Source organism: Macaca thibetana, chromosome 2 (assembly GCF_024542745.1).
Source record: "Macaca thibetana thibetana isolate TM-01 chromosome 2, ASM2454274v1, whole genome shotgun sequence".
NCBI classification, from domain to species: domain Eukaryota; kingdom Metazoa; phylum Chordata; class Mammalia; order Primates; family Cercopithecidae; genus Macaca; species Macaca thibetana.
The window spans coordinates 99,227,759-99,251,986 of record NC_065579.1 but is presented as its reverse complement, the minus strand read 5'-3'; the positions used below and the strand labels follow the sequence as shown (position 1 = coordinate 99,251,986).

The following is a 24,228-nucleotide window of genomic DNA, read 5'->3' as shown; positions in this document are numbered from 1 at the left end:
AATGTGAGGACATGAGATTTGGGAGGGGCCAGGGGCGGAATGATATGGCTTGACTGTGTCCCCACCCAAAATCTCACCTTGAATTGTAATCCTCATAATCCCTATGTGTCAAGGGAGAGACCAGGTGGAGGTCATTGAACCATGGGGACAAGTTTCCCCCATCCTGTTCTCATGATAGTGAGTCTCATGAGATCTGATGGTTTTATAAGCATCCGGCGTTTCCCCTGCTCGTACTCACTCTGTCCTGCTGCCACGTGAAGAAGGTGTCTGCTTCTCCTTTGCCTTCCACCATGATTATAAGTTTCCTGAGGCCTTCCCAGCCATGCAGAACTGTGAGTCAATTAAACCTCTTTCCTTTCTAAATTACCCCTTCTTGGGCAGTTCTTTATAGCAGTGTGAGAACAAACTAATACAGTGATAATAAATCACCATGTCACTGGTTTATGTATTTATTGTGTTATAGTTTTAATCATTATTTTAGAGTGTACTCCTTCTACTTATTAAAAAAACAAAAAAGTTAACTGGGAAACAGCCTCAGGTGGGTCCCTCAGGAGGTTTTCCAGAAGAAGGCACTGTTATCATAAGATATGATAGCTCCATGTTTGTGACTGCCCCTGAAGACCTCCCACTGAGACAAGAGGTGGAGGTGGAAGACAGTGACACTGATAATCCTGACCCTGTGTAGGCATGGACTAATGTGCGTTTGTGTCTTAGTTTTTAACAAAAAGTTTAAAAAGTAAAAAAAATAATAATAATAACTAGAAAAAGGATATAGAGAAAATATTTTTGTACAACTGTACAATGTATTTGTGTTTTAAGCTAAATGTTATAAAAGTCAAAAAGTTAAATTAGTTCAAAAGTTTACAAAGTAAAAAAAGTTATGATAAGCTCAAGTTAATTTATTATTAAAAAAGAAAACCATTTTTTAAAAAAATGCAGCTTATGTGTACAGTGTTTTATAGAGTCTAGAGCAGTGTACAGTAATGTCCACGTTCACTCTCCACTCACTCACTCACTCAGAGCAACTTCCAGTCCTGCAAGCTCCATTCATGGTAAGTGCCCTATACCAGTGTACCCTTTTTTTAATCTTTTATACTAGGGATCCCCAGCCTCCAGGCTATGGACTAGTACTGGTCCGCAGTACTGGTCCATGGCCTGTTAGCAAATAGGCCCATCAGCAGGAGGTGAGTGGCAGGTGGGTGAACATTACCACCTGAGCTCCGTCTCCTGTCAGGTCAGCAGCAGCATTACATTCTCATGGGAGCACAAGCCCTGTTGTGAACTGAGCATGAGAAGGTCTAGGTTGCACACTCCTTATGAGAATCTAATGCCCAATGATCTGAGGTGGAACAGTTTCATCATGAAATCATCACCCCAGCCGTGCATCCGTTGGAAAATTGTCTTCCATGAAACCAGTCCCTGGTGCCAAAAAGGTTGAGGACTGCTATTTTATACCATATTTTTACTCCACTTTTTCTATGTTGAGATATACAAATACTTACCATTATGTTACAACGGCCTACAGTATTCAGTGCAGTCACATGCTGTACAGGTTTGTAGCCTCGGAGCAGCACGCCAACCCTAATGCCATCTAGGTTTGTGTAAGTACACTCTGTCATGGTAGCACAATGATGAAGTCGCCTGACGATGCATTTCTTAGAAGGTATTCTCATTGTTAAGCAACGCATGACAGTATCCCTGTTACGGTCCCTACTTGATGGTGTGCTGTGATTACATAGGGGAGTGTCCTTGTCTGTAGGAAACACACATACTGAAGTATTAGCAATATGGTACTGTGTTGACAACTTACATAGTTCAGGGGGAGAATGTTCTTTGTAGTGTCGTTGCAAATTTTCTGTGAGTTTGAGATTCTTCCAAAAGAAAATACAATACTATGTACTTTAGGCTTTTCCCTGCCTTCCAGGGACCCCACCTTCCCCTATCTGACTTAGGGAGGGATCTGTTATGTATGCCAGGGAAGCAGGAGGCCAGCTGGGCTGGCCCAGTGCACAGTGGTCCTGCCAAGGGTGGGGGCCCTGGGCAGGGAGCAGAGCATTTGCAGGGCCCTCAATGACACTGGGCTCCACCTCTCACATTCTCAGAGTGGGAAGAGTTTTATATTCACAGCTGGGCCCTCAGGAGACAATTTGGAGCCTGATGATTACATAACCTAAAAGGGGCCCTGTTCCAAGAACTCTGGGTGGGTAGCAGATGGTAAAGGAAAATTAATATTTTTGTTAACTGCTTTGCTTTCTTGGTTTTCTCACCCTGGCCCAACTCTATCTTGGCCCTTCTGTGGTAGGAAAATGAACGAAGTATGCTTTCTAAACATGAGGCAACCAGAGGCCCCATGTTTTCCAGGGCGGGTTGATGGTTGAAGACATGGGGACTGTGGTGGTGTCTCACAGGGCACCGAACGCAGGCAGGGCAGGGAAGGAAGGTGGCCCCCAGGCTGAGGAAGGGACACAGAGGGTGTGGCCAGGTGAGGGGAGGAACGAATGTGCACAGGGCTCCAGGTGGAAAATGCGTGAGCAGAGTCTTGGAGCCAAGCAAAAGTACCTTGCATTCTAGATCTCGAGCCAATGAGGACAGGGTGGGGAAGACATAAAGCTGGATATGTAGCTTAGTGGAGCCATCAAGCCATCTTAGAAGACTCTGGACATGAACCTGGAGACCACAGGGGACCAATGGAGAACCATGCTGGGGAGGGCTGGGATCAGAGCACACTTTGGAGAGAGCACTTTGGCTGCTGAGCGTGGAATGCATTGGGGTGCCCAGTGAGATATTAAGCATGTGTTCAACATTAGCCCCCAAGCAAGTGGGGACATACCTTCACTGGGAGGAGTGTGACTCTCCTACTGGCCCAGCAAGTGAACTATTCACACTTCAGGAAGGAGACATGCTTAGGAATTTCCATTAGGCAGTAAGCAACGTCTTTGATCTTTTCACCTGCAGGTTTTCGAGGTGTGTGTGCATGCATGTGTGTAAGTGCGCATGCTACACAGAGCTCCTCTACAAGCACCTGGGAGTCTGCCTGTGCTGTTAAAATGACTTATGTAGAATCAGGACAGGGAGGAAGTAGCTTTTGCCTTGGAGCCTCTTCAGGTCTAGCTTTGGCTTGTCTCTTGAGAAGGGTCTATACAGCCGAGAGACACACTGACAGTTCTGAGAGAAGCCAAGTTCATCTCACAACTTTAAACATACCCATATGTTCTCATCATTTAGCTCCCACTTATAAGTGAGAACACACACAAAAAGGGGAACATCACACACTGGGGCCTTACGGCGGGTGGAGGGTGGAAGAAGGGAAAGGATCAGGAAAAATAATTCATGGGTTCTAGACTTACCTGGGTGGGAAAATAATCTGCACAACAAACCCCCATGACACAGTTTACCTATGTAACAAACCTGCACATGTACCCCAGAACCTAAAATAAAATTAAAAAAGAAATACACACACAAAAACACCAAAATCACGGAGACAGAAAGTAAGATGGTGCTTTCCAGGGGCTGGGGGTGAAGGGATGGGGAGTTAGTGTTTCTGGATACACAGCTGTAGATGGGAGAGATGAAAAAGTTCTGGAGATAGACAGTAGTGACGGCTGCAAAACAATTTGAATGTACTTAATGTCACTGAGTTGTACACTTAGAAATGATTAAAATAGTAAATTTTTTTTTTTTTTTTTTTTTTTTTGAGATGGAGTCTCGCTCTGTCTCCCAGGCTGGAGTGTAGTGGTGCAATCTCAGCTCACTGCAACCTCTGCCTCCCGGGTTCAAGCAATTCTCCTGCCTCAGCCTCCTGAGTAGCTGGGAGAGACTACAGGCACCCACCGCCATGCCCAAAATAGTAAATTTTATGTTGTGTATTACCACAGTAAAAAGTTGTAATAGTGCAAAAATAGAATCCCCCAAGGCAATGAGTAAAATAAATAATAAATCCTGTCTTGTGAATAGAATATTGTCCTGTGTCATGTCTGTGGGTGTGAAAAGTGCAATTTCATTAAATGTAAACATTTAAAGTACATCACTATTTTCTGTAATCTGGTTTGGGCATTTCATTTTTTTTATTGCTTCAGTGGTCCTCAAAAAATGCAAATTGGCCAGAAGCGGTGGCTCAGGCTTATAATCAAAATCCCAGCACTTTGAGAGGCTGAGGTGGGAGGATCAATTGAGGCTGGGCATTCGAGACCAGTCTGGGGAACATAGGGAGACCCCATCTCTACAAAAAAATTTTTTAAAAAACCAGATGTGGTGGCATGCACCTGTAGTCCCAGGTACTCTGGAGGCTGAGGTGGAAGGATCACTCGAGCCCAGCAGGTTGAGGCTGCCGTGGGCCATGATCACACCACTGCACTCCAGCCTGCATGACAGAGGGAGACCCTACCATTTTTTTAAAAAAACAAAAACAAACAAACAAACAAAACACAGGCAGTGGTCCAATATCTCTTGATCTCTGAGTTAAAAAGCAGGTTAGAAGAGGCCATCTAGTCTAACCACCCCTCTATGTGGGATGTCCCTTTCCATTGACCCTGTCAGATGTCTCCATATGTCGCTTAAACCCTTCCAGGCACAGGAAGCTCATTACCTGAAAAGCAACTAGTTTCATCGTTAGACACTTGGCTTGTCCTCAGGATCCCCCTGTGGTGGGGCAGGTTGGCCTCCGGGAAACCACCCCATGGTTCCTAGTGCTGGCCTGTGGAGCAGTCACATGAGAGGCCAGCCACTGGTCAGCATGTCCTTCTTTGACTGTCCCTTCTCCATGTTCCGTTCCTTTCTTCCCCTCAACGGATCCTCTACAATATGGTTCCTGGATGCTACCGATTTCAATATACTTCAATCTTCCAGAGAATCCTCGTTGCATAAAATTGTGCTTGTTACGGTCTTCAGTGTGGTGCAGATCCCAGAACAAAACTTGCTTTCAAGGGCCTTCCTCTGGGCCAGGGCCTGTGCCTCCTGTGGGCAGACTAGACCCTCTGTTCGGGAAGCCACAGATTCATGGGCTCTTTGTAGCACCTACGCCTCATTTGTTGCCACTGTTGAGTTTATGGCCATTAAGTATCCAGGTCCTCTTGTCCAACCCCCACTCTCCCTGGCCAGGTGTGGACTGCCATTGCAGCCACCTGCAATGGATTCACCGACAGCCCTGGTGGAGCCAATTTTACCTTCTACATATGGAGGATGATATCAATTTCATCCTCCTTGCATTAAAGATCTGCCGACACTGTCCACGAGACCTCAACTGACCCATGGTGCGGCAAGTGGGGGTGGCTTCAGCCAAGAGAGTGATGCTGCGTTAATGTTCACGAGTGACCCCCAACCCTCAAGGAAGTATCTGTTCACTAACACACCATTCTCACAGCCCAGTCTTTTCATACCAATTTCCCTGTACAACGAATGATCTGAATAACAAAACAGAGAGGCAAAAAAATCAGAGGAAGAGAGCTCTAAAAGCATATTTCAGCTTTCAAGGGTTTTTTTTTGTCTGTGTGTGTGTGGTGTTGTTGTTTCTCTTCTTTTCTCAAAGCTGCTGGAAGTCTCAGTTATAGAAAACAAGCTTTGGTCACTCCACCCATAATAGCCCAAATAACATGCAAACTTCTGGCGCACCATGGAGCCATTCCAGCCACACACCCCGCCCCCACCACCGCCCGCGTCCCGCAACCCTCACCCAGCACAGATGTTTCCTTTCAGTTCCACTGGCCCCATGTCAACAGAAATGTGGCCCAGCTATAACAGAGGCAGAGAACTTTCCACATGCCCTTCAAAGGTAAGAGCATATAGACAGCCTGGTGCAGTGGCTCACACCTGTAATCCCAACTCTGGCAGACGGAGCTGGGAGGACTGTTTGAGCCCAGGATTTGGAGGCTGCAGTGAACTATGATCATACTACTGCACTCCAGCCTGGATAACAGAGCAAGACCCTGTCTCTAAGGAAAAAAACCAAAAAACCTTTGTTGGCCTAGTACTCTGTCATTCACTGAAGTATTGGCTCTGCCCCTGTGTACCGGGCCCTGAGTTAGGTAGGTCCTGGCGGACAGCAATAAGCCACTCAGCCAAGTCTTAGCTCTCAAGGGGCTCACAGTCCTTGTCGTTTTATCCTTAAAGCTCTGTAGTGTGGCAGTGGAAAGAGAAGGGAGTCCCGAGTTCCAAATTTGGCCGAGATACCTGGCCCTTTTGTCTTTTTGGACAAATTATTCAAGACCAAACTCCTCTTCTGTAAAGTGGGGTAATAACCTCTACCCTGCTTGCACATGAGATTCTTTCAAGGAGCAAACTGAGGTCTCGCATGGGAGACACTGAGCAACCTGCAAGGTTGTGGGAAGGAGGAGGGGTGGTCTGAGCCACCATGCTGTCCCAGTGTGTCAGATAGCTCAATAGTCTCTTTCCACACCTCGATTCCTTCCACTCCAAGGGACAGTAAGTTAATCCCCTGATTTGTAACTTTGGGAATAATAAACTGGGCATGCACTTACCTGATGCCCTCAGCTATAATAGCTCACACAAGAGGAGAAAAACAGATTAGCCCTATAGGATGCTAGGGGAGATTTGAATCTTCTTTAATGAAACTCCCTGACTTCCCATCATGTCTGAGAATTTGGTGAATATAAACCCAGCTGTATGTTTAGGGATCCGTGAGTTTCTAAATCATCACACTATCCCTACACAATTTTGCCGGAGGTTTTGCAGGTTTCCCTTTCCCCCATATAGTTCTTCTATGTTCCCAAGCCTGATTCTTATTCCACGTCCAGAATCTGCAAATGCCCCCAGAGAAGGAAATGCCGGTTACAGGCTGCCCACTTCAGAAAGTCTGGAATTCCCCCTTCTCTGGAATTTTAGGCCATGCAATCCTCTTTGCTTCCAGAGCTTTCCAAAATCTTTAACGATGACACTTCAAATGCATTCAGCATTCTTAGCTGCAGCAGCATGAATGGTGGTCTGCCATGACCTACATATCCCACCCAGAACTTAAGTCAAAACCTTGTTGAACACCTCCCTTGGAAAATGTCCTCTGATGGGCATTAACATGATTCCCGACTATCTGTGCTTTTTTGGCCCATTCCCACAGGTCCATACAAATCCCTTTTCTCTGATTATCCCATCTTACTCCTTTCAGGCCCTTGTCCAACTAGCCTAGTTACTCTCTACTACCCAGGAATCCATGTGTATCCTTATCCCTTTGTCCAAACTGAACAACCAAGTGCATTGCTGCACTCAGTTCTCTCGCTGCTGTCCTGCAGGGCTGTAATGCAGCAGCAGTCCCTTTGGGGCACACACCAATATAGAGAACTAACTAATCCACAAGCCAGACCTCGGGTTTTCCTCTTCCAGTATCTGGCTGCAGGAGTCCCCTCCCCCATGAGGCCATAAGTGTGGATGAGAGGCACTGGCGAACAGGGGTGACAGACGAATCTGGACTACCTGGTATATTCCTTGGTTGTGCCCACTGAACTGCTCAGGCCTAATCCTCAATGTACATTTTCATGTTGCACGGATTGTTGCTGCACCCACCCAACCTTATGACCTGGTGGATCTGACAATAACCAGCATGATGGGTGGCTCAGGTCACCTGAGGTCCCAGGGTTGGGTATTCAGTCTCTAATTGGGCCCAGAGGCAAGCCAGAAACTTCTTTTCAAACTCACTCATTTGGAGGTGAATAGTTTTCCACCACATGGCCTTGCTCCAGAATCCTAGGGTCTGTGCTACAACCTCCTATTGGGCCTGTCAGAAACTACACAGCACCCTTATCTGCTCCAGATAGCACTAGCTCTGTTGGAATTTCTGGGTCACATGGGGCAGGAGGGATGCTTGTAATGCAGCTTAGACAGGCTTCAGAGTCCTGTCTTATTCTGGACTCCCATTCACAACTGGTAGGTTTGTGAATTACTCAGGAAATGCATTGAGACAGCATTCTCAAGCACGACATTCTTGTCTCCAAAATCCAGAGGCCCAACAAGTGCTGTACTTCTCAGTGAGGGTAGTGGGGAGATGAGGGTGGGTGTAAGGTTCAAAATCTACCACCTTAGAGGGAGTATCTCTCAGAATGCCCCACACCATTGGATACCTAAAAATATTATCAATGTCGTGGTCTCCTTAATCTTCGTGGGGTTTATTTCCCACCCTCTCGTGCGCGTGTCTTTTACTAGGACTTCCAACAGCTTGCCACATCCTATGTACTAGATCTAATAAACATGATTTTATCAATATAAATAGATCAGCACAATGGCCCTGAAGACATCACTGTGACAAAAAGTAGATGATTAACATAGACCAGTGACAAGACGCTGAACACATTTTGCAGTTCTTCCACATAAGAGATCTGCTTTTGACCCTTCTTGTTAATGGGGATTGAGGAAGAATTTGCCTAACTTATAGCCACATACAAAACACTGGAGGCTGTGTTGATTAATCTCAGTGAAGACACTTCATCCAACAAAGCAGCGGAAATGGGAGCTCTCTCGTGTGTTTGGTCATCTACCATGATTCACCTGGCTCTCACAGGGGCCACAGAGATAAGATAAATGGCAATGAGGTGGGGACAACCACCCTTGCGTCCTTAAAGTCTTTGATGTTCGTCCTAATCTCAGCAATTTCTCCCAAGATCCAATATTGTCTCTGATTTATGACCTTGGCCAGGGAAGGGTGGCAGTTTCCAACCTTGACCCTTACCATTGTGGTTTTCATTCCATCCCATTTATGACACCTCAATTGTACCATATCCATCCCACCCACACATTTGGGGACAGAAATTATCTCAGGACCTACTGACCATTGTGAGCCAGACTTACTTGTACCATCCATTTATTACCTAGCCTCCATCCCTCATCCCCCTTGACTGGAGAGCCTTGGCAGCATTTCAGGTCTCCCAATACAGGCATCAAGTCAAAACCCAGATTCAAAAGCCTTCAAATCACCTTTCCTCGATGCGTTATTCCAGATTGGGGAAGTATTATAGTAAGTACTGATGGTGATATCACAAGATTCTTAAAGACACCAACCTCCCTCCTGTCAATGGACTTTCATCTGTGAAACTGGCTTACAGAAACCGGGTGAAGGACTAGAATTTCCCATTATAGTGGTTGACATAAGCTTTTTATGCTCCAATTATTTTATTATTTTTAATTTTGACAAGTTGATTAAAATCCTGATTGGCTGCCCATCTGTCTTAACCCTCAGAACACATAATCTATTAGCTACAGCCAGACTGCCACCTGGGCCTTGCTGTACATCATGGAAATTATACTCATCTGGCCTCTGATGGCTATGTGCTGCCACCTGTCCCCTGCTCATCTCAAATCTTAACCCAATAACAGTAGAAATCCCAGGTCTATGGTAGCATCTCCCGATGCCAACCCAACTTTCCGGACAAGTATTACTGACCTTCTCAAGGATGCCAGGACTCCTTCCCTAGCAACTTCTTTTTGCTTTAGTGAAGACAGTGCCCTCTAAGTTATCCTGGGGATCATAGATGGGTGGTATGTTCTCCAGGCTCACACGATAAATCCATTCTAAGACACTCACTTCTATAAACCCTCCAACCCTTTCCTGAATACACTACTCCAAAGCAATTCTGGCATCTCCTCCTCATTTACTTCTGGTGATCGCTGGGTCCACTTCAAAGGGGCTATCCCAGCAGTGAATTAGGAACAACTTCAGATCTCCTTACCGTGATATTAAATATTAAACCCTATTTCTAGTCACAGCCCTAGTCCAACACCCTCAAGACACTCCCACCTCAATTTCACATATTCCAAGCTGAGTCTTGTAATTATTTTGATGAGTAATCTATTTCTTCCCACAGCAGGAACCATATTTCCCTGTTCAGGCTGGGCTGTAATCTGACCCTAGTCATTGGTCTGGAAATAATCAGGGGAAGTGGGACAGAGGTTGACCTGTACCATTTCTGACACATTTGCCTCAGGTATGGCCTTTGGTGGTCTCCAGGAAGGAAAGGGATAGCTGTGCTCCTTTAGCTGAGGAGTGGAGGCTTCTTCTGCCTGCCCGAAGAGTTCAGGAGAATGTGGGGGCATCCAAGGTCCTATCTTTGACTCAGGTTTGAGTCCCTTTCTTTCCTGATGAAAGTCTTAATTTTTGCAAAAGTAACCTCCTGAGGATGTACCTTGTCTCCTTTGCAATTCTGCCACTCTTGCACAAGGAAATCTTGGGTTTGAAATTCAGCACATTCTACTCAAGTTGTAAATCAGTCTCTTTAAACTGTGCTATGAAGGTCTTCTGGTTTTATTTATTTGAGACAGGGTCTCGCTTTGTTGCCCAGGCTGGAGTGCAGTGACATAATCTTGGCTCACTGCAGCCTTGACCTCCTGGACTCAAGCGATCCTCCCACCTCAGCCTCCTGAGTAGCTAGGACTACAGGCATGCACCACCATGCTGAGCTAATTCTTAAATTTTATGTAGAGATGGTGTGTCACTATGTAGCCTAGGCTGGTCTTGAACTCCTGGGGTTAAGTGATCCTCCTGCCTCAGCCTCCCAAAGTGCTGGGATTACAGGGATGAGCCATCGTCCCCAGCCACCTTCTGGTTTTTATATTAAATAGCATGCCAAAAATTGACGGTTGGCTGACAAGCCTGCCATTTGTTGTTTTTTGTTTGTTTTTGAGACAGGGTTCTTGCTCTGTCGCCTGGACTGGAGAGCAGTGGTGCAATCATAGCTCACTGCAGCCTCCAACTCCTGGAGTTCAAGTAAACCTTCTGCCCCAGCCTCCTGAGTAGCTGGGGCTACAGGTACACTACCACATCTGGCTAATTTTTTAAGTTTTTGTAGAGATGGGGGTCTCACTATGTTGACCACCCTGGTCTCAAAGTCCTGGTCCCCAAATGATTCTCTCACCTTGACTTCCCAAAGTTGGGATTAGAAGTATGAGCCACTGCACCCCACCAAGCCTACCATTTTTAAAAAGGCTTTCCATGGCTGTTAATATACATCAGCTGGGTGGGGTGTGGTGGCTCAGGCCTGTTATGCCAGCACTTTGGGAGGCCAAGGCAGGTGGATCACTTGAGCTCAGTAGTTCGAGACTAGCCTGAGAAACCTCGCAAAACCCTATCTCTACAAAAAATACAAAAATTAGCCAGGCACAGTGGTACGTGCCTGTAGTCTCAGCTACTCAGGAGACTGAGGTGGGAGGATCACTTGAGCCCAGGAGGTCAAGGCTGCAATGAGCCAAGATCCCACCACTGTACTCCAGCCTGGGTGACAGAGTGAGACCATATATCAAAAAACAAAAAATAATAATAATAAAAAGAAGTCAGCCCACTCAACAACTCTCATCAAAAACAAAAAAATCTAAACTCATGTCACAGTGCAGTGGCTAATGCCTATAATTCCAGCACTTCGGAGGGCCAAGGCAGGAGGACTGCTTGAGGCCAGGAGTTCAAGACCAGCGTGGGCAACATAGTGAGACCCTCGTTTTAAAAAAACAATTTGCTGGGCATAGTGACACGCCTGCAGTCCCAGAAAGGTGGGAAGATCACCTGAGCCCAGGAGTTTGAGGCTGCAGTGAGCCATGATTGCACCATTGTATTCCAGCCTCGGTGACACAGTGAGACTTTATCTCTAAAAAAAAAAGAAAAAAAAAAATTAACTCGTAATTTGGAAGACTAAGGAATCAGAGACAATTAAAAACCCAGTTATTACTTAACATTGCATTTCTTATACCTCGCCCTTACTTTGACCATCTTCAATGTTCTTCTACCTAATGTTTATTTAAAGACCACTAAAGACAGCTGTGGCTCTGCTGGATGAAACAGGTCTATCCCAGGATAATATTTTTCCAAGTCTTTGCCAGTCTCTGTCTTCAGTTTTCTCTTCTCTCATTCTGAGAGCTGCAACAATCAGATCTTTCCAATAAACACCTCTCCTTGAGAGCCCCTGCTCATATGGTGTTTTGTTTCATTTGCAATATATGTATGTTACATGTAGGGATGGCCTTCAGGGAAAGGTATGGGGTGGCTAGAGACAGATGCCACCATCTTTTTCTCTTCCTTCTTCATTTTTACTGGAAGCATTTAGCCAGCCATCCAAGTTGGGTAGCTGTTTGTCGTACCACTGGCATGCCACAGCCTCATCTGTCTAAGGGAAGTGAAGCAGAGCTGAGTTTGACATATATGACAATATCCATTCTAATTTATGTATATCAAAATGATCCACTGGAATCAACCATCAAAAGCAAAAGCTTCTAAACTTTATTCACACTTGAGTTGCATCTCTGCACCACCACTGCCAATGTTTTGCCATGTCATGGGCAGTCAACGAGGAGCAGGGGAGGAGAGACCAGGCTGACTTCTGCCTTGTTGGGAACACCATCATGGTGTCTGTAGATGGTCACTAGAGAAACATAAAAGATAAAAACCCAGGCTGTGCTCTCAACAGGGTAGAAGCTTCCCCATTAAGCCCAAGTCTAGGCAGCTGCTTCCCTCCACAGGGATGGACCTGGCCTTGCTGGGAGGAACGCCCACACCAGGACCTCTGGAAGCAGTCCCAGGGGCTTCAGCTCACATTATGTTCTTTCCATTTGGTGATAAATTCCTAACGCCTTACCCCATTTGTCTAACTGAATGCAGAGAGCAAATGCCACGGTTGAAATGCTCTCCTTCATGAATCAGCTCCTTCCCCAGGGCATTTTAAGATTTAGGAGTTTCAGTTCCCCTAGGGGGAAAAAAAAAAAAAAAGCTGCTCTACACATGAAGAGACTTAATTCTAACACACTGCACAGTGAAACTACAGGCTTATAGAAGAGCTTTCTGGGCCAGCAAGCATAGTCTTCCTTTCTATGCCAACAGCATGAAGGCAGCTGAATTATCAAATGACAACATCTTGAAAGCATCCTCCTTAATGCTGACAAAATAAAATCTTAGGAAACACCACCAGGGAGTGGTTATAAAGCACAAAGCAATTTCAAAACAAGAGTGATAAGAAAGGATGGCTAAGAGCCAAAGCTACTACTAAGACCCTGAACCTAAGGAATTCCATTCAGATCTCTCAGAAGGCAGGAAGTCACAGTTGGACTTCCCCAGGATTTGGGACAACTCACCAGCCAGGCAGACGCCCTGGGTCTGTACCTAGGGCAGAGTGCCTCCTCTTTTTTCCTCTCCCAGAACCACCCAAATACACAAGGTGAATGAACTTTTCTTTGTGATTCTTAAAGTTCCTCAAGGGGAAAAAAATTCACAAAATACATATCATAAGCATTTCCTTTAAACCATTTTCTGCCAGGTCCTTACTCCAGCTTGTGGGGTCTCCCTTGGTGGCAGAGCTCTGGGTTTGTCTGCCACTCACTAGATAAGGGCCAGACTCGGAGGGGTCACTGAATGGTGCCTTGACTTCAACTGAAGAACCCTAAACATACCAAACCAGACCAGAAAATAGCCTTTAATTTTACACGTACAAATGTTGCTGTAAATTCATAACAGCGAAGAAAACTATATACAAACCAGTTTAAAAGGAAAAGTAAAAAGCAATCCACAGTTAAGCAGTTGATATGCAAATCATCCCAGGAATCCAACTTTCTGTCTCTTGGGTCCCAGGCTTTCTTCCTTGTGCAAAACACTCTGCAAGGAGGCATGCAGCACTTTGCCCACACGCTTGCCAGTCTGTGGAGAAGGGACAGGAGAGAGCACACACCCCCTTGTAAGGCACACACACTCTGACCAGAGAAGCTTCCCTTTCTGCCAGGTAGTCTTTCTGACATTGTACACATTCCATCTGCCTTAGAGGACTTTTATTTAATTAAAGCAAATTAAAACAAAAACAAATCACAAACCCCAACAACATAATAAATTTTGGAAAAATCGTATCAAAAATAAATAAATAAATCAATAAATAAAGACACCAGCCCCCACCAGGCAGCAAACAGGGAGCAGCAAAGCCTGCCCTGGCCATTAGTTCATGCTTCACAATCCTGCTGCCACTGCAACAAGAAACAAAGTTGTCAACCAAATCTGGGCTTGGGTATAGCCAGGTTGACACTGTACTACAGTGAGAAGGAATAGGGAGACCAAAGGGAATCCAGAGTGTGTCTGGAGAAGAAACAGATGATGCCAAGGACATTTTAGTAAGCAGCTTCTCATTCACCTCCCACACAGCCTCTAAGCAGAACTGCTCAGGTGTGACCAAAGTCAGTACCTGGATGGGATCTTTGGTGTTACTGCCATGCTGAGATGTTAAAGGCAGTGAAATGTTGGAATCAAAACACATCAAGAGGGACAACCCACAAAATAATCAGTCCCTACACAGCAGACACAAGAGGTCCTAAAACAAAACAAAACAAAACAAAACTCAGTATGACTGGGAGGGGTGGCTCATGCTTGTAATCCCAGCACTTTTGGAGGCCAAGGCAAGAGGATTTTGCTTGAGGCCAGGAGATCAAGACCAGCCTGGGCAACAGAGTGAAACCCCATCTCTACAAAAAACTAAAAAATTAGCTGGGCATGGTGGTATGCGCCTGTAGTCCCAGTTACTCAGGGGGCTGAGATGGGAGGATTGCTTGAGCCCGGGAGGTCAGGGCTGCAATGAGCTGTGACTGTGCCACTGTACTTCAGCCTGGATAACAGAGCAAGACCCTGTCTCAACAACAACAACCCCAATATAAAAAAAATATTTTTCTTTATGAAACTGTTATTTTATCTGTCTCTGGGCCCAAGAATCATTTTAAGAATACGAAGAACGAACCACAAATCTCTACCTTATCAAGTATTTCACATTCCCATAGGAGTCTGGATTCAACTCTGCCACTGGTTCCATTCTCAGCAATGTTGGGATAAAGACATCCATGCCTAAATCCCTGCCTCAATCTTTTCAGTTACAGGTGTATTCTCCCCAGAGTAACGACCTGTGTGTCTTCTCCCCCGGCCTCTAACTATAACATGGGATGAGATCCCAAGTATGACTAAAACTCTTATGAAAAGATGATTTCAATCTAAAAGGCTGGGAAGTGATCACCTCTATGAAATGCAAAGTCAGGGTTAAAGGTCAAAAAGCCCTTTGGGGGCCAGACACGGTGGCTCAAGCCTGTAATCCCAACACTTTGGGAGACTAAGGCAGGCAGATCACGAGGTCAAGAATTCAAGACCAGCCTGGCAAACATAGTGAAACCCCGTCTCTACTAAAAATACAAAAAAAATTAACTGGGAGTGGTGGCGGGCACCTGTAATCCCAGCTACTTGGGAGGCTGAGGCAGAATCACTTGAACCAGGGAGGCAGAGGTTGCAGTGAGCTGAGATCGCACCACTGCATTCCAGCCTGGACGATAGTGTGAGACTTCGTCTCAAAAAAAAAAAAAAAAAAAAAAAAGGGCCTTTGGAAAGATTTTCCCATAACATTAGAAAAAGAAAAAAGTCTGAGTCTGTCAAATAGGGGTACTGATTATTCATATACATGAGGGTGGAGAAGGAGGACAAGAGGAGATGAGATGGACAGGATGCCAGGACTTGAGAAGGACTTGATGCCTCTGAATCCAGATACAAGAAAGCAACTGCAGAGGTTGGGGGTGGCAGCCTGCACAACCACCCGCCAGGCTCTCAGCAACACCAGTGAGTCACTTCCAGATTGCTGCATCCCTGTGTGAGATAAACAGTAAGACAGGGCCACAGAGCTACAGTCCCCTGTCCAGAGTTAGCAGACCTCATCCCCCAAACCTGAGGGGAGGACAAAGCTCAACTCACTGAACAGAGCTCCAGTTCTGCCATCCAGGACAGCCATGGAGATCTGGTTTATAAGGCTGACATTGCACAGGGGCTGGGAGCAGTGGCTCTGGACGCACACAGTCTGGGTTTAAATCCTAGCTCCAGTATTTATGAGCAGGGAGGCCTGTATGCAAGCTGCTTATCATCTGTGTGCCTAAGTTTCCTCATCTGTAAAAATGAGGACAATAGTTACCTCACAGGTTGCTGAGGACTAAATGATGTATTTAAAGCAGTGAAAACAGTATCTGGCACATAGTACGCACACAATAAACTTTAGCTATTTGTTTACTGTGCTTGTTGTTATTTAGAGAAATTCTCATAAACTCTCCTGGGAGGGGGAACAGTACCTTCTAAAACAAGGTTTGACGGTCCCTTGTCTAGAGGCCTTTGGTAGACTTTATGCAGCATTAAATCTGGAGAAATCTGAACTCAGGGTGCTTCACGGAGCACAGAGAATAAGAGCTGCCATTAGCTGAGAACTGATGACGTTATCAGACACTGTGACACGTGCTTCACCTCTACACCTCACATCACCCTAATAACCACCTCTGCAGTGTCTGAGGCAGATATTACTATTATCAGTCCCACTTTGCAGATGAGGGGGACTATGGCCCAGAGCCAGGTTTGCAGCCAGGGCAGTACACCCTCACAGCCCACGGTTGGGAACTCCATGCTATATACAGTGCTCATTTTGGCCTTTTAAATTTTAAAGATGATGAAGAAAATAGATGTCATGTTCTTGGATTCTTCGGTAAGAAGTCATTGTTTCTAAACACAAAGGAAGAGTGCTTGCTATTAAGCAATGATCTCTGGGCATGTGTGATGATATAGAGGTTACAAGAAAGTATGAATAATCAGATCCAGCTAACTCTGTTTCTGGAAGTTCAGTCAGTCAATCAGTCAGAAAGGTGAGGTGGATGTAGGGGAAGGAAGGTCTGGGAAACAGGTGAGCAGGACCCTGTCCCTTCCTGCGGGGCTTCCAGGCCAGTGAGGTGACAGACATGTGGGGCAAACAGTACAGAAAACTATGGAAGTGCCCTGATGGCTCTGCCAGTGATGGGGGCAACCCACTCCTACTCCAGCGGGTCGGATTTCTCACCATCCCTGCTTGTCTCCATTTAAACACTTCTAGAGCAGTAATGAATTTGGCAGACAGCCATATTTCAGCCCCTGCTTCTATCTTTACTCGCCCACTTCAAGGGACAGGAAGCAGTGAGCCAAGAATTCTATTCCCTCATCAAGTTACAAAGGCCTGCGATTTTGGAGTTACGAGCGGCTCTTTACATTATCAAAGTCCAACGGTCTTATTTAGACACATAGAAATGAGATGGGGGCACTTACTGAGGATAAGAAATGGTTACTGGTAGGCTCCTTACCTCCCAGTCCAGAGTATCTACCCCCGCAACCCCCTTGATTAGGTCAGCAGACCCCTGGCTCAAACCAGCTGTTCTCCAACCTCCAGGTTTGGGGTCAAGGCTGTGAATGGGGAGAATCGCCATGGTGTGACCAAGGGAGCAGGAAGCAGCAGGCACCCAAGCCAGGTCCCCGCACCTTCCTCAGAACCAGGGCCTCACCTCCATCATCTCGAAGATGCTCTCTGGGTCCAGGCTGCCCTTCCCCACTTTCCTCATGCACGTCACAACTCCCTTGCTGGTCACCGATACTAGCAAGCTGGCCAGCGAGCAGGCCTCCTCCTGAAGAGTAGCATCCACCACATGCCGATAGCCAATCTGCAAAGGCAGGGCGCACAGCACACAGTGGGTCACGCAGGCCTCAGAGCCCCACCCTTCATGGCCTCGTGGTGGGAATCTCTACACCAGGCAAAGTACCCGCACTGGTCATTCCAGGTCTTATTTTAGATTCTGCTCATGAGGAAAATAGTTAAAGGAATGTTCAACAATTCTCACAGGCCACTGTGTGGGTGGTACAATAAAAACATGACATGGAAAAACAGGGCAAGGGGGTTTAAAACTAGAATTCAGAGACCATCCAAGGCAAAGGCCACCAGGGCTTTCCAACAGAGGGGCACAAGGGAGAAATTAATACACAAAGCCACATGGACGTTTCACTGATGGCAAGGGAAATCAAGAGGGTCCATGCTAAGGGACACACTCAAGAACAAGCCAAAGGCTGGGCGCAGTGGCTCATGCCTCCCAGCACTTTGGGAAGCTGAGGAAGATGGATTGCTTGAGCTCAGGAGTTTGAGACCAGCACAGGTAACATGGGCAAGACCCCATCTCCACCAAAAATACAAAAAAATAGCCAGATATGGTGGTGCGAGCCTGTGCTACCAGCTACTTGGGAGGCTGAGGTGGGAGGGTTGCTTGAGCTTGAGCCTGGGCAGGTGGGGGAGTTGCAGCAGAGGTTGCAGTGAGCCTAGATTGTGCTACTGCACTCCAGCCTGGGCGACAGAGCAAGATCCTGTTTCAAAACAAATAAACAAGAAAGAACAAGCCGGCTAGGTGTGGTGGCTCATGCCTGTAATCCCGGCACTTTGGGAGGCTGAGGTGGGCGGATCACCCAAGGTCAGGAGTTTGAGACCAGCCTGGTCAACACGGTGAAACACCGTCTCTACTAAAAATACAAAAATTAGCCGGGCATGATAGTGCGTGCCTGTAATCCCGGTACTTGGGAGGCTGAGGCAGAAGAATTGCTTGAACCTGAGAGGCAGAGGTTGCAGTGAACCGAGATCACACCATCGCATTCCAGCCTGGGTGTTGCAGCAAGACTGTCACAAAAAAAAAAAAAAAAAAAAAAGAAAAGAAAGAAGCCAAGACCCAACATCCTGCTGTCTGAACACTTCACCACATTCTGTTCATGAAGTGATCTCAGTGGAATTAAACCTGACCTGTTTAGCTTTATTTTGAGATAATGAATCCTGAGTGGAATTAGCTACAATCCCAGCCAATAGCCAATACAGGCCTCTTTGCACAGCCTGGAGCAGCATTAGTTATATGTCACATCAGCCTGATATTCAGCTCCACTGCCCTCTGTTCAGCTCCACAGCCCTCTATGTGAAAACCACTCCTGATACCCAAGACCTGCTCCAACCTCCCATTTCATAGGGTGGACAGTGTTCACCACCCTCCACTACTCAACCACCCTAGACCCCATAGAGTTGAGGGAATTAAAGGACATGGTGCTTTAGTGAAGTGCACGGTATGCGGAAGGAGCTTAACAAACTCTGGCTACTATTACTACAAACACACTCATGGCTCCAAGGATCACGTTGTATCTTCCAATTAAAAAGAAAAGAAAGAGCTACTCATGGTAGTGGTTTCTAATATAACCAAATTATTGGATTTGGGTAAAAGCTACTTCTATATGGTATGTGATATTACAACTTCTTAACCTATTAAGTAACCTCAGCAGGTTGGCATTGGAGGAGACCCACACCCACAGGGAAGACAAAAAACATAAAACACAAGCTTATACCTTGCACAGAGTGACAATGCAGGGGACATTCTCCACACTTAGTCGTATGCAGTCATAAGGGTCATCAGACAATTCGATGTCCTTCGACCCCTCTTCATCCTCCAGAACTCGAACTCTTGGTATGCTGGAAGCAGAAGCACAATTAAAATTCCCACTTACTGGGAGGAGAAAAAATAACTTCTTTTTAAGATTGAGAATAGGAGTTGGAATCCCTGTGTCTCACAAGAGAAAGATACACTATGCCTATTCTTTATCATCCTCATCCCTGTCATCCCTGTCAAAAGCACACAGGAGGCACCACAATGCAATGAGGAAAGGCATCTTTTAGAAAATGATGCTGGGTCAATCAGATATCCCAATGGGAAAAAAAAGAATCTCAATCCCTACCTCACACCACACACACAAAGCCATATGAAATAGACCATAGATATAAAAATGAAAGATAAGACAATAAAACTTTTAGAAAAAAACATCTACATGACCTTGGAGTAGATAACTATTTCTTGAACAGGATTCACAAAGGGAAAAAAGTTATATATTCAATTATATATGTGTATATATATTATATATATTTACTAACATATATCATTTATATTATATAAATATATATCATGAACTTCTTTATATCAGAAGACATTATTTAAAAACTAAAAATGTAATCTGGATGGAGAAAATACTATCTGACAGATTACATGAAGAATTCCTATTAAAAAAGACAGCCCAATAGAAAAATGGGCAAAAGACTCAAACGTAGAATATATTTGGATGTCTTCATAAAAGAGGCTGTCCGAGTAGCCAATAAAATCTATTAAAAATGCAAATTAAAACTACACTGTGATACCAAGGCACACTCACCAAAATAATTATTAAAAAAAAAAAAAAAAAAAAAAAAGGCTGGGCACAGTGGCTCATGCCTGTAATCCCAATACTTTGAGAGGCCAAGTCGGGAGAATCACCTGAGGTCAGGAGTTCAAGACCAGCCTGGCCAAGATGGCGAAACCCCATCTCTACTAAAAATACAAAAATTAGCTGGGTGTGGAGGCACACACCTTTAATCCCAGCTACTTGGGAGGCTGAGGTAAGAGAATCGCTTGAACCTGGGAGGGGGTGATTGCAGTGAGCTGAGATCATGCCACTGCAGTCCAGCCTGGGAGACAGAGTGAGACACCATCTCAAAAAAAAAAAAAAAAAAAAAAAAAAAAAAGTAAGGGTTGACAAAGATGTGAAACAACCCAGAACTCTTATATACACTGATGGTGGAAGTGTTAACTGGTAAAACACTTTGTGAAACTGGCAACATCTACAGTAACTAAAGATAGCCATACCCTATAACCCAGAACACTCTTCCCTAACAGAAATAGAGAAATATGTGCACCAAAGACATGCACAAAAATGTTCATGATGCCCATCCCTATTTGTAATAGCCTCAAACTGGAAACGAACCAGATGGCCATCAACAGTAGACTGATAAACAACAGTAGACTGTACAGTAGACTGGATAAACAGCAGACCGGACAAAGTCACACAATGGAACACCATACAGCAAAAAGCAAGCTATGACTAAGGCAGCGACACAGATCTCTCAAAGCACAATGCTCAGTGAATGAGGCAGACACAAAACAGAACATAGTATATGATACCATTTATATCAAGTACAAAAGTAATCTATTCTTTTAAGATGCTGGTTATCATCAGTGAGTGTAATTGCACGGGGGTACAGAAGGTGTGGGATGCTTCTGGGGTGCTGGCAACATTCTGTTTCTTTAGCTGGGTACTAAAAAACACATTTAACCTATAAAGTCAATTCACTCCAGGATAGGGTGGAGGAGCCAGGAAGGAAGAGGTGGTCCATCCAGCTCCTGCAATGGAAATAGCATTGGTACTTTTCCCAGTTCCTCTAACAAAAGCCCCCCATGATTGAGCCCTGCTGGGCATCCATACACAAGGCAGCATCTATATCATATCACGGGAGCTTCAGCCAGAGAATGTCCACAAGGGCCAAGGAGTTCTGTAAGGGTCTTCCCCAGTTGGAGCCTTCCCATCAGGGGAAGTTCTTAAATACTAAGTAATATCCTATTTGAACAAGTCAGTCAACCATTTACGCTACAACATGACTAGGCAGAAGGACTAAAGAATACCCTCAGGTGGCCTTTACCCTTCTAAAGGACCCTGAATATGCCAACAGTCTCTCCACATACCAGGGGGACTCGATGCCTTAGAGTCCCCATTCCTTGCTGCCTGCAGGGCTGTTCTTGGTCTGAGGATGAGACTATGGCTGTGCCCATGACAGGTGTCCTCCCCTACCTGAGCAGCTGGGTTAACCTTTCTGGCATACAGTTTGCCCAGTACCTCCCCAACAGCTAAACAGCCTTGTGTGGTTCCCAATCTCTCTTTTTGCCTGGGTGCCTATAGTAACCAGCTGGCAGATGAGGAGTCATTTCTGAGGCTCGAGATACATCAGATGACAACTTCCTTTCCTTCCCCAACAGGGCCCAAGCACCAGCCACTGTTGTGGGATCTGGCATGCAAGCTCCCACAGTGGCCAAGAGTGCCAGGCTCACATTTCAAATAGTCTCAACAAGGAGCCTAGAGGCATAACTAGGGGTGGGGGACTCTACAGCTTTCATTTTCAACAAATACTCCAGCCTGCAATTTTTGTCTACTCTAAATTACACAGGGAGTCTAAATTCATCATAGAAAAGCTCTAAAAAACAGATAAATGTTAAGTTGGCCAAAATATGAGCACTGAAAAATAATTACAATGACCACTTAGGGGTACATATTTATTTCCAGACATATTACATATAAGAACTACCAAAGTAAAATATAACAAACAAACAAAAACCAGGATGAGGGGATGGCATTTAGTGAGTGATTTTCCATAATAACCTGCCTTTAAATAGGCTGCTGTGCGGACTTCGATCCCCTACATTGTGAAACTCAGGTTGTTTCCAGTTTCTTACCATTACAAAGCAGCTGTGATGAACATCCTAGAATAAACATCTTTGCTCATTTATTCAATTATGTCCTTAGGTTATATCCCTAGAAGTTTCTAATCCTCATTTTTTAATAGGATCCTCTGTTACCTTAACGTAGGCTCTCTCATAGGATGAACACCCTATCCCACGTATTTACTCATAAATGCTGCAAATTTTCCTCAAAGTACTTGGAGCATAGAAGGGGGAATAATAATCAGTCAGGATAAATGTCAACTCCAAAAAACCGTAGCAATTTGTCCCTTCTACACAACCTGTTTGGAAAGATGAACCACGTGGAATAGCCATTTCCTCTTCTTAAGCCAAAGGGAAGGCTGTTACCCTGCTTTCAGAACATACATGTGTACAATCAAGCAATATGCAAGCACTTACTATGTTTCAGGCACTGTTCATGGTGCTAGGAATATAGGCAAGGACAAAACAGGAAAATCCTTGCCCCCATAGAGTTCACCCAGTAATAGTATTTGGATAGTTGGCCTGTAGGTGGCGTCTACTCTTTTTGGCTTCTCTGTAGTTTTCTAATATTTTTCTAAATGGTAGATGTCTATAAAAATAACAATACAAAAAATAAATACAGAATATACGTATATATGTAGTTTTAAGTTACGAAATCTATCTTTTCTGGAGTTTAACGTTAGATGTCACCATTTTCAATGTTAAAACCTGCTGTTATCTTCACATATGAGCTACAGTAGAAATTCTTCTCAGTGTTCCATTACAAGTGTCTGCCCTGGTTCTCCACAGGTTTGCAGAGCTGTTTCCAGGAAGACTTACCTTGTATTGAAGAGAGCAGCCTTTACAGCAATGGAAATGGCATCAAACAAATTTCCACCACATTCCAGCAGCTAAGGGAGACAGGAATTGAAAAAGGAAAAAAAAAACGAGCATCATATATTACTTTAAGTATTGCCCCAGTTAAAGGACACTGCTTTTTTTTTTTTTCCGAGACAGAGTCTCGCTCTGTCACCCAGGCTGGAGTGCAGTGGTGCAATCTTGGCTAACTGAAACCTTTGCCTCCCAGGTTCAAGCAATTCTCCTGCCTCAGCCTCCCGAATAGCTGGGATTACAGGTGTGCGCCACCACTCCCAGTTAATTTTTGTATTTTTAGGGTTTCACCATGTTGGCCAGGCCGGTCTTGAACTCCTGACCTCAAGTGATCTGCCTGCCTCAGCCTCCCAAAGTGCTCGGGTGTAGGCATGAGCCATCACACCCGGCCAGGCACTGATTTTTTTTTTTTTCCCAAATCTATTCTGTGGTCAAGGACACTGATTTCTAAGAAATGCTGACTGTGTGTTTATAAAATAAAGATAACATGTGGCTGCTCTCCTGGCTAGCCATGCAATGACTGCAACTCACTGACACAGTCCTTCACCCTAATTACAAGCACTGCCTTGTAATGGCTGTGCTTATGTGGCCCATGCACACAAGGTCACAGTTGACCAGGGCTGTGGTACCAACACTCAGAGGCCATGGCTTGTGGTGTGCTCCTCTCATAGGCACTTCAGGCAGTTGGGGCTGCCCTGAAGGTGGGACTGATCACCTTTATTTTGCCGCAGATAGCTCCCAATTGTACTCCAAGTGTCACTCCAATATTTGCTAAGACATGCCTGGCCTCCAAACAAGGAGAAAACACTGACCACTGATGTTGCGGCTGCTACTAGGTTCACATTCACTACTGTAATTACCTCTCGTACATAACGATCAATGTATATCTGACGCTCAGACATTAAATACTACATGTTTTACATTACTTATAATGAAGACTAAGGTCTCTCAGACAAGCTTCTGCCCATGAGCAAAAGTGTTGAGTGCACTTATGTGTGCTCATCTAGCAGGGAAAATTAGAGCACATTTAACTGGAAGGTGGCATATCCTTCTGTCCTCATTTTAGAGAGGCCTCGGCCTGAGGTTATGGAATAAAGCCGACTGGGCTGCCCCAAATAAGAAAGGTGAGAAGTCACACATAGAAAGAAAAGCCATGTATTTCTGTTTTTGTTTAGAGTCTCTCTCTTCTTCAGTTGAACTGTGAACTCCTAAAGGCTGGGACTCTGTAGTTCTGTTCATCCTTTTATCCCCAGAGCCCAACAGAAGGGCTGTTAT

General features: G+C 45.1%; 2 protein-coding genes across 5 annotated transcripts in view; one reads left to right on the top strand and one right to left on the bottom strand.

Annotated features, from left to right (window-relative positions):
- Window positions 1–24,228, top strand: part of KIAA1143 (KIAA1143 ortholog) — a 940,736-nt gene that overhangs the window by 653,154 nt on the left and 263,354 nt on the right. The window lies entirely within an intron of this gene.
- The window catches only part of EXOSC7 (exosome component 7), a 34,011-nt gene continuing 23,153 nt past the window's right edge, over window positions 13,371–24,228 (bottom strand). The window contains exons 5-8 of one of the 2 annotated variants that reach the window (XM_050780521.1): window positions 22,903–22,973; window positions 19,133–19,256; window positions 17,272–17,427; window positions 13,371–13,606 (exon numbers count right to left, since the gene is read on the bottom strand). In XM_050780521.1, the coding sequence (XP_050636478.1) occupies window positions 13,502–13,606; window positions 17,272–17,427; window positions 19,133–19,256; window positions 22,903–22,973 (456 nt within the window). In that variant the 3' untranslated portion in view covers window positions 13,371–13,501. Of the gene's footprint in view, window positions 13,607–16,335; window positions 17,174–17,271; window positions 17,428–19,132; window positions 19,257–22,902; window positions 22,974–24,228 lie in introns of those variants that run through there. The other variant, XM_050780522.1, reaches the window with a different exon arrangement.